The 10,413-nt window shown below is 48.0% G+C and overlaps 3 protein-coding genes across 3 annotated transcripts; 2 read left to right on the forward strand and 1 right to left on the reverse strand.

Annotated features, from left to right (window-relative positions):
* Positions 1-2,738: 2,738 nt before the first annotated feature.
* Positions 2,739-6,536, forward strand: CCR75_008926 (uncharacterized protein; the record flags this gene model as incomplete). The annotated part of the gene is made up of 1 exon (XM_067966973.1): positions 2,739-6,536. The coding sequence occupies one exon, from the start codon at positions 2,739-2,741 to the stop codon at positions 6,534-6,536; it is 3,798 nt and encodes a 1,265-aa protein (XP_067823226.1).
* A 114-nt stretch (positions 6,537-6,650) lies between these two features.
* CCR75_008927 (uncharacterized protein) lies at positions 6,651-7,511 on the reverse strand (the record flags this gene model as incomplete). The annotated part of the gene is made up of 1 exon (XM_067966974.1): positions 6,651-7,511. The coding sequence occupies one exon, from the start codon at positions 7,509-7,511 to the stop codon at positions 6,651-6,653; it is 861 nt and encodes a 286-aa protein (XP_067823227.1).
* A 221-nt stretch (positions 7,512-7,732) lies between these two features.
* On the forward strand, positions 7,733-8,440 carry CCR75_008928 (uncharacterized protein; the record flags this gene model as incomplete). Its single annotated transcript, XM_067966975.1, has 1 exon — positions 7,733-8,440. One exon carries the CDS (start codon positions 7,733-7,735, stop codon positions 8,438-8,440), a length of 708 nt encoding a protein of 235 aa, XP_067823221.1.
* Between the last annotated feature and the right edge of the window lie 1,973 nt (positions 8,441-10,413).

Consider the following 10,413-nt stretch of genomic DNA (forward strand, 5'->3'; position numbering starts at 1 on the left):
TTTCGGTTCCTCCGGGACTATGCTACCCGTTTGTTCGACAGCTCTGAACTTAAGGGTAGCTTAAGAGTCCGCGTCGGTAGGACATCCCGCATATGCTGCGCTCCAGCATTTCCCGACCCACTCAGTGGTCGATGCAGACCTTATGCGTCTCGCACGCTTGTTCTTGCCATCGCCCTTTGGGAAGGGAGTTCTCTTGCTGGGCATCTTTGCCCCAGCAGGGACCCTGGCTTAGCAGCGAGCCATCATATGGCCGCGTCTGGGCAGACTACATCTGCATTGCCCAGCTCCATGGGAGTGGCATCTGCCTTCTCGGCTGACGGCTTATACCAAGCTGTCGCCGAGACACTGTTGTAGGATTGCTCCTCAACTAAGGCAATTTGGATTGCCTCTTCCATCGTCGACGGCACCTTTCTGATAAGGGCCTGTCGAGATGGGCCATGCCGTAGTCCGTTCATAACCGTGGGCATCTTAATGTGCTCCGGAATCGGACCTACGGTAATGGACGCCGACAGCGAACGCATCTCTTGCACATAACCTTGCAGAACTCGCTTCCCATGTCGCGCTCCAAAGAAGCGCGCCTGAAGCAACACTTCGTTATTCGGCGGGTGGTACATGGCGCGGAGCTTTGTCTTAAAGATCGCCCATGTAGGTAACGCTTTTCTGTCCGCCACAAGCGCCGAGTAAGCCCACTCTGAGGCCTTACCGCGCAGATGCGACATAGCGTACGACACCATTCGGCTGTCGTCATCGATGAGCTGCGTGACACTGCAGTGCTCCACGGCTAACAGCCAGTGGACAATCGTGTGCGCTGCAGATCCATCGAACTTGGGCAGGTCCATCTGTAACAGGATAAAGTTGCCCTAATGTTACACAATCCCCTTAAGTAGACCAAGTGAACTTAAGGGGATGGTCAATTGCTTAAGTAAAGTAATTAGACCCAACACTCGGGTATGGTTCACATTTGTGACCAACCCTTGTCTATGTGATGCACAGGTGCATTCACATTAGGAGGGATGACGCACAGCGTCATCCGTTACGCGAGGTATCTAGAAAGATATGCTCGCGATACATATTAAGTGTTATCTATAGAGATGACATTTTGGTTGGTAAAAATAGGTATTTATATTTAATACGATAAAATATCAAATCAGTCTGAAAACTACTTCCTACTTAGTAAGTGCGCATGAGGAGCCGGAGTACCGCTCCCGTGACGACACTTTACTAGAGAACTTAGTGCGTTGGGTGAGGTCGCTAAGGCGCCCACCACAACTACTCACTGCACGCAAGAAAAGTCGGTCTAACCGATTCCTCGCTGTGCTAGAATGTGTGTCTAAGTAGAGCGGGGCCGCGTTAAGACGTGTTCGCCTACACTTGGATACACCTGAAATCCTTTCCACGACCCGCATCTCTGGGTGTGTACGTGAGGATGAGCCTTAACATCGATTGGGCTCATCTCCCCCACCTCTCCGCACATCATCGGGAGGTGGCAGGGCATTTGGCGCAGGGACTTGGTGAACAAGCCTTGGCCAGGCTCTTGGGCAGTCCTCCTGAGCAATATGTTGCTCAGTTGGAGCAGTTTGAGGCATTCGTGCTCGGACAGCGGAGAGCCGCGTCCAGGGCACAGATCCATGCTGCGGCGGAGTCTGTCACTCAGACTCAGGATGAGCTGAGGCATGAGCAGGCTCGGAGCGAGGCTCTTAATCGGACTGCTCAGATGCTCTCTTCCCGGCCGCACCAGATGAGGCCATTTCAGATTGTGTAGGCGGGCACGTCTTAATGCGGCCACGCTCTACTTAGACGCACACCCTAGCACAGCGAGAAGCGGTTAGACCGTCTTCTCTTGCGTGCACTGAGGTAGTTGTGATGGGCGCCTTAGTGACCTCACTTATCGCACTAAGTACTCTAGCAAAGTGTCGTCACGGGAGTGGTAATCCGGCTCCTCGTGCGCATCTACTAAGTAGGAAGTAGTTTTCAGACTGATTTATATTTAATCCATTAAATATATATACCTATTTAAACCAATCAAAATGTCATCTCGGTAGATAATATCATTATGTATAGCGATTGTATCTTTTTAGTTACCTCGCGTAACGTATGACGCTAGCCGTCATCCCTTCTAATGTGAATGCTCCTATGTGCATCACATACACAAGGGTTGGTCACAAATGTGAACCATACCCGAGCGGTGGGTCTAATTACTTTACTTAAGTAATTGACCATCCCCTTAAGGGGACTGTGTAACATTAGGGCAACCGTAGCCCGTTACACATCCCCCGACTTCCCTTACCCCTGAAAATCCCCCTGGACAGCTGCCAAAATTGCGAATTTTACTCTACCATCATACGAAAGGTCCGAACTCTAAAGTGCTACTAATCAGCTAAAAAAAGCTAAACGTGAAAACGGAACAGACTTTTGTAGCCCTGCACTTGCTATACATTTCTAGGTCCGCGCTTTTAGAACAGCAAGTTTATTCATGGAGTAAAGTAGAGTCTCCCTTATTTAAAATGGCTGGGACCGACCAATTTTGATTAAATAAAGGAACTAATAAATAGCAGTTAGGATTGGGGTTGAAGGCGAAAGTCACAGATTTTTAATATTCGGCCTGGGCCCAACATGGGACTCGATGTTTTTATTGAATAAGGAAGTTTATTAACTTAGAGGATATTAAATTGCGGAGACTCTACTGTAGTAGAGTTTAAACGCCTCGAGTTGCATTCACGCATTTGTATGAGTCCGCGATGATCGGCGGCGACTTCGAATGCTTGCAACAGCGTGTGGCGCTTCGCGTGGATGTCATGCAGCGTCATGTGATAGGTGTTGCTGAGGTAGTGCTAGCCCCTCGTTCTGCTGGCCTGCGCGTGCTGCGGCTACATGCACGGCAGCTTAAGGTGAAAATTGTGTCCATCAACGGCGTCCAGACCAACTTCGAGCAACTTAATTTTCTGGGTGAGATCGTTGACGAAAATTATCGAGACTTGGCTACGTTTGATCTATTCTACCGCGGCGCTATTGTCGCATCGAAGGAAGGCGAGCTCATTGTAAAGATTCCGAGAGAAATCACGTTTCAGGAAGACGACGAAGACACTGAGGATTCGAGCATCTTTAGAGATCAACAAGTCGAAAAAGGCGCGAGCGACGACAGAGCGAATTTTGGGGGTTTAAACGAACAACAATTGGTTCTAGATGCTTGGGACGTTGACCGCTTTCCGAAGAGCTCTACAGGCTTAAAACCTATCGTAGTAAGAATCGAATACGAAATTGACGAACCCGCAGGTGGTCTGAGATTCGTGTTACCAGACGAGCAGTATCAACCCAAGCGAAGCCCGCACATGTACACGTACTGTGGCCCTTTCGGTGGTCTATGTGACGGAGCGCGCTCGTGGATGCCGTGTCGAGATACTCTTCGCGACGCTTGTAGCGTTAGGATCGAGCTTACAGTTCCCGATTGGTGTGTAGCTGTTTGTAGTGGACAGATGGTGCAGCAAATGTTGAATCCCGACTTTGATGCCGATGGACGGCAGTGGCGGACATTCCGTTATGTTGTCAACCCAAAGACTAACTGCTCATCAATCGGATTTGCGGTGGGGCCATTTCGACTCTATGTCCCACCTGAAATGCCGAGAATGACGCATTTTGCGCTTCCAGAATGCTTTGAAGATCTCGTGCACTGTACGTCGAAATTAGCATCAGCCATGACGTATTTTGAAGGAGCTTTAGGAGCTTCGTACCCGTTTAAGACTTACCAGCAAGTATTTGTTGAAGATTTGCCGGATCAGCTGCAATATATTGCGGGAGGCGCTATTTTAGACCAAAATTTGCTTCATGGCTCTCGAATTATTGATCGTGAATTGCCGTCGCATTTGACCCAAGTGAAGGCACTCGTCGGCAGCTGGATTGGCGGGGCGGTTGGAATCCAGAGTACAAAGGACGCGTGGGTGCTTATTGGAGTTATTGGCCATCTTGTCAATACTTATGTCCGTTCGATTTACGGTGAAGAAGAATATGGTTACCGTATTCAGCTAGCAATGGACGCGTTAACGACTATGGAGTTGACGACAGATCAGCAGTCGCCGGCACTATTGTCATCCGAGGTAGACGTGTATTCTGAGTACGAGCCGTTGTCGCTGACGCTTCTAGAAGTTAAGGCCCCGCTTGTGCTGCATATGATTGAGCAGCGCGTGGGGCCGAAGCACTTGAGCATTGCTATTCAACGGGCTGCAGCTGGTGGAGGAGCCGGAGGTAGTAGTGTTTCAAACGATGCTGCGGCCAATGGGGATGGAAACAAAGACGACGAGTATGGAAAGTCAAATGAAGACAAGAAGATTGCAGATGATGTAGGGGGAGAAGGAGTAGGTGGAGAATCCACTAATGCTGCAGGTAAAGCCGGAATTTCATCGGAGCCTCTGACGACACTTTTGTTTCTAAAAACGGTCAAGTCAATTGCAGGTGCTGCCGGTCAGGATCTCACCAAGTCTTTTCTCTTGTCGTGGATCATTGAGCCTGGTTTGCCTTTCTTCACTGTTGGATATTGGTACAACCGCAAGCAGACACAGGCAGAAGTCGTGTTACAACAAGAGATACCTCCCGGTGGGAAGCTCTATACAGGCCCAATCACAATTACGATCGTCGAGGATACAAGCGAGTACACATACCAAAAGCGCATCGAACATAAGCGCCATAAATTTGACTTTCCGTGCCATTCGAAAGTCCGCAAAAAACGACGAAAACGTCAGGGGCTTGCGGATCCGGACGACTCAGTGTCAGTTGGTGGGCCAGGTATGGGTTTGAATGACACACCGGTCTTTTGGGTAAAGATCGATACGGGGTGTGCGTGGTTACGGCATGTTGTAATGCATCAGCCAGATTTCAATTGGATGGAGCAGTTGCTGTCCGATAAGAAAGTTGGATCGCGCGTACATGCTGCTCGGGCGCTAGCGCTCTTTCATCGGCCTCATGAAAAGCCTAATGTCATGTCGTGTCGAGTTCTGACCGAGTGCATGAGCGGTTTAACGACTCACTCCAGGCGACTGCGTGCTGAAGCCGCGCATGCGCTTGGTATTTGGCAATCCATTCATGCACCATTGACAAATGCCAATACTCAGCTGCCAATTTGGAAAGCCATGCACAATCTAGTACGTATTTTCAAGGAGCATTTCTTTGACCGAGTGACGGACATGCCGCTACCAAATTACTTTTTGCCATCTGGTGGCAGGGTGATTCTTGAATCCCTTGGGGCGCAGCAAGCATCGATTTCAAGCAAACAAATTCAGGTGCAAGATTATGCCGCAGGTGAATATGAAATAAAAAAGAGTATCCCTAAGGCACTTGCAATGGTCCGAGCTCAAAATGGCAAGACGCCACCCGAGATCGAAACGTTTCTGTTACAATTGCTAACTGAAAATGACAACTCCAAAAACTACGTGGAGATGGATGATCAATCGCAAGTAGCTGATGACTGCTACTACGTTGGCAATCTTATGCTTTCACTTTCAGTGCTCACTCTAGATCGTCCAGCACGTTCGGCTGATGGTGATGCTATTGTCGTGAGAGAGATCCTGCGATACTTGCATTACGACCAAATTCAGCCCAGCTACAACAAAACGATCACCGTATGCTGTCTTGAGGCTTTGTGCAATTTCGTGCTGGCTGGACGATGCGAGGAAAAGCTTGTTAACTTCTATTCTTTTGCTTCTCCAAAGCATTCAAATCTCGTGCGCAAAGCTGCGATCGAGAGTATCCTTCGATTGTATTTCGCAGAAGATCCTAATGGCCCAAATGCCAATGAAAACAAATATGTAGCTAGTCATACCTCGACCACACAGCCGAGAGCTAGCCGACGGAAAACGACGTCCTTGCTTGCAAATAATTATGGAGCTACGGCAGCGATCTGGTGGCTTTGTGAGCTACTGACTGCAGAAAAGTCTCCGGGGATTCGTTTATTTGCTGTTCAGGTGTGCTTGAACTGCATGCGTGGCTTTCCGCCAGGCGTAGGGAAAGAAGTGCTTGCTACGTGGGATCATAGCTACACGCTGGGTCTAATGGATTATATCGAGATGAAAGAGCCCACGTCATTTGTACTCAAGAGCCCCGAAAAAGACAAGATCTTTGGTCTGTTCGATCGCCCGAATCTGACGAAACTCCGCGATGATAGCAATTCTGCCAAATGTATTGCTGAAAAGCTGTGGAATTTGATGAACACGGCGGCGGCGATGGACCAGAGATTGCGAGTCGCGCTAATTGTCTTGTACAGAAAGATATGGGGAGACACGACTCCAATTGCTGTCGCTCATATTGTTCAAGACAAGCCGGCGAACTGGGCAGGTGGTTTCGAAAGCCTTCGGCTGATGATGGAGGAAAGCAAGAATCGAATGCTGATGAATGGAGGGCGAGCTGGCACCATACCCCCTGACGATGACCGTAAGCGAGCTTTTTCGTCGACTGCTAACAGCCCAGCTGACGCAACACTCGAACAATTTCGCGGCAAAAAGTTCAAGTTCAAGATGGGCGACACTACACTTCGGTCTCATAAGGTTTAGACACTCAGATGAACAATTTAAGCGAATACGTTTGCAGCTCAGCATCTTTGTCGCAAGCTTATAATTATCAAAAAATGACGACAATGTAGCCAGTTGCACAATGCGTTTTTGTGATTAAGTTGCAAATAGAACACGATAGCTGCCAGCAGTCGAAAGCTCCTCTTCAGCCTGGCCGCGCTCAAACAGGTCATTTAATTCTTTTGCGCTCATTATAGTCTGATCGCGAATATTTCGGTGCGTTACGACGGCTTGGTTTTCTTTCTCCGATTTCTTTGTCAACCTGCAAGATTTTACACAGTGAGCAACTCTCGTATCCTTCCGCGTCACTTTGGGTACTTTAGTAATTTCAACAGCCTTAACCTTATCCTTTGGCTGCAGATATGCTTTAACGACGACACTCTTGAGCTCCATCAGCTCATTTTGAAGCGCTTGCAGCTCAGTTTCTTTTGAAAGCATTGCATTTGAATTTGTTGCTTGTGCCCGTTGCAATTGTGCTGCTACGTACTTTGTCGCACGATCCTTCAACATCGTTATTGCCATATTAAATGGAAGCTGCCGCTTTTTGACTATAGCTAAGTGTGCTTCCATCTGGGAGCGCTTGTGCCTCCGGCGTTGCGTTAGCTCAAGTTCTTTTTGTAGCAATAACTGCTGCATCAATTTCTTCTTCGATCGAAAGTAGGCGCAGCCTAGTAGAGCTAGTAGCAGCGCCACTATGCGATACTTTCGAAATAATTGCGTCAACAGCTGCAGTGGTGATGCAAATTTAGGATTTGCCGGCTTCAGATCCGTCAGCGTGTCCGACATGCGCTTCGTCAGCTGCGATAGGCCATCGAGGCGTTTAACGCTCTTCAGGCACTCTGTAATTTCCTCGGGAGGTAGCCCTTTCTTTTCCAAGAAGTCCACGCGTTGGGCAAGTGATAAGGTGCGCACAGTTGGATGTAAAAGGAAGTCCTCACACTTTTTCAGCAGACTCATCCCGAGTCAAAAATAAACAATGTTACAAAATGCTCTTCAAACGCAAATGTTATTCGTAAAACATTCCAATTCATGAATTGACCAATAAGAATCCAGAAGAAGTACTTCCACGGTTGCGATTGGTGTCAAAACATTGGAGACGACCGTAGGAATCGTGCAGTTCAGTGGCGCTGATGACTATAATAAAAGACACGCTCGATCTGAAGTCAAGCGATGACAAAATGGTGCGGCGCGATCACTCGGGCACATTCTCCGTTAAACATGGCCTACCTCGAATAGTGCTCACAAAGGAAAATTTGTCGCTGGGATCCTCAGGAAGCAATGACGCGAGTGACATAAAAACTAGCGCTGCGAAGGTGGTGACGCCGACAGAAAAACGTGCGCCAAAGTTATTGTGTTCAACTAAAGAGGAAAAACTTGGATGCGAAAATTTTAATCTTGTGACTTCGGAGGGTCAATTAGAAGCACGAAGAAGAAAGCGAAAGAGGAACAACTCAAGTGCTTCTGGTGACATCTCGCAGGCATCCGCAAAGATGCTGTTCGAGTGTTCATGTCAGCTGTTAAAGACGCAATCTCTGGAGTATGATGTACGGGCGCGCGAGTTGGCAAACCGTTGCACGATGCAGGCGAAGAAAATAAAAGATTGGGAGACAAGAGTTCACAATCTCAAGCGCGAGCTTAAAGAATATGCAGATGAGTGGACGCCAACGAAGTCGGCAAGCGGGGCCACAATTGAGGAGAATGCTGCGACTCTGAAAGCATCAACAGAGCAAGTAGCTGCTGCCGCGTCGATTGGAGGTATTAATTCTTCGCTTTCTCCCGCAGTCTCCGTGGCTGAGGCCAAATTGCGAAAAGAGCTCCACAAGCGGACACAGAAAATAAATGACTTTTACAGGATCGTGCCTGGATTCATTAAATCGCTGGACTAGCTGAACCGGCTATAAAGTTATTTATCTACATTCAAGAAATAAATATATATTTTTTTTGAAGACAATTTTTAATAGTGCGACTATTGCCACAGACGTTTTGAAATTGCCACAGACGCGTTTTGGCTGTTGCCTCAGAATTGCCACAGACGTTTTAATTATTGCCACAAACAGAACCTAAATTTCTGCTGCTCTGAATGTCAAAGTGAAGAAATTCAACGAAGCGCGGGTAAACGGCGGGTGACGCTCTTAATTTCTGATTGGCTAGTCGGTGAAGGCATATATGATTAACCGATAGGTGGCTACATTATTGGTTCTACGTAAGATCCATTGAACAGGAACAACTACATTAAATAAAGGGAATTGGTACATAACCGAAACCAATATTAATGCCACACTATCGACCAATCATATTATCTTAGGCCGACTAGCCAATCAGAGGTGCTCTGTAGTCAAAGCATCTGTGGCAATAGTCGCACCTTTTTAAATGAAAGTTGCTATTTGCACCCACCCAAGTTGCTATTTCCCCCAGCCACGTGGAATCTGACCAATCAAATTATGTTCATTTCGATTGATACAAAGTTGTTACCCCTGCAAATATGATTGGTTGTTACGTCTGAAACAATAACATACCCCTGTCCTAGGTGAAACAGAATGGAATATGTTGAGCAACGCGAATAAGAATTTAAATATTACAATAATTTCCAGTCCGCCCAGCGCGTAATTTTTTAAAATCCACCACTTTTTTTAATAAAAAGGTCTTCTTTCATCAATTGCGACCAAGTTTTTTTTTTTTTTTTTTTATACCATATGTTGCGATCATAAAGAACACGTTCGCCATGTGTGCCGTGAGTCTGGCTGTAACGGGCTAGAGTTGCCCTAATGTTACACAGTCCCCATTAAGTACATTTGGTACTTAAGGGGATGGTCAATTACTAAATAATAGTAATTAGACCCAACACTCGGGTGTGGTGCACATTTGTGACCAACCCTTGTGGATGTGATGCACATGGGTGCATTCACATTAGGAGGGATGACGCCCAGCGTCATCCATGATGACGGCTAGCGTCATCAGTTACGCGAGGTATCTATAAAGATACGCTCGCAATACATATTAAATGATATCTATAGAGATATCATTTTAATTGGTAAAAATAGGTATTTGTATTTAATTCTATTAAATATAAATCAGTCTGAAATTTACTACCTACTTGGTAAGTGCGCACGAGGAGACGGATTACCGCTCCCGTGACGTCACTTCACCAGAGTTCTTAGTGTGTTGGGTGAGGTCGCTTGCGCGCCCACCACAACTACCTCACTGCACGCAAGAGAAGCAGGTGCAAACCGCTTCCTCGCTGTGCTAGGGTGTGTGCTAAGTAGAGCGTGGCCGCATTACGACGTGCCCGCCTACACTTGGTAGCACTTGAAATCCTTCCCACGACCCGCATCTCTGCGTGTGTACGTGAGGATGAGCCTCAACATTGATTGGGCTCATTTTCCCCACCTCTCCGAACATCATCGGGAGGTGGCAGGGCTAATGGCGCAGGGACTTGGTGAACAAGCCCTGGCCAGGCTCCTGGGTAGTCCTCCTGAGCAACATGTTGCTCAGTTGGAGCAGTTTGAGGCATTTGTGCTCGGACAGCGGAGGGCCGCGTCCGAGGCACAGAGCCATGCTGCGGCGGAGTCCGTCACTCAGACTCAGGATGAGCTGAGGCATGAGCAGGCTCGGAGCGAGGCTCTCAACAGGACTGTTGAGATGCTCTCTGCCCGGCCGCATCAGCCGAGGCCCATTCGGATGGACCCGCCCAAGTTCGATGGAACTGCGGCGCACACGATTGTCCACTGGCTTTTAGCCGTGGAGCAATGTGGTGTCGCCCAGCTCATCGAGGACGACAGCCGGATGGTGTCGTACGCTATGTCGCATCTGCGCGGTAAGGCCTCAGAGTGGGCTTACTCGGCGCTTATGGCGGACAGAA

This window comes from Bremia lactucae, linkage group LG8 (genome assembly GCF_004359215.1).
Source record: "Bremia lactucae strain SF5 linkage group LG8, whole genome shotgun sequence".
Classification (NCBI taxonomy): domain Eukaryota; phylum Oomycota; class Peronosporomycetes; order Peronosporales; family Peronosporaceae; genus Bremia; species Bremia lactucae.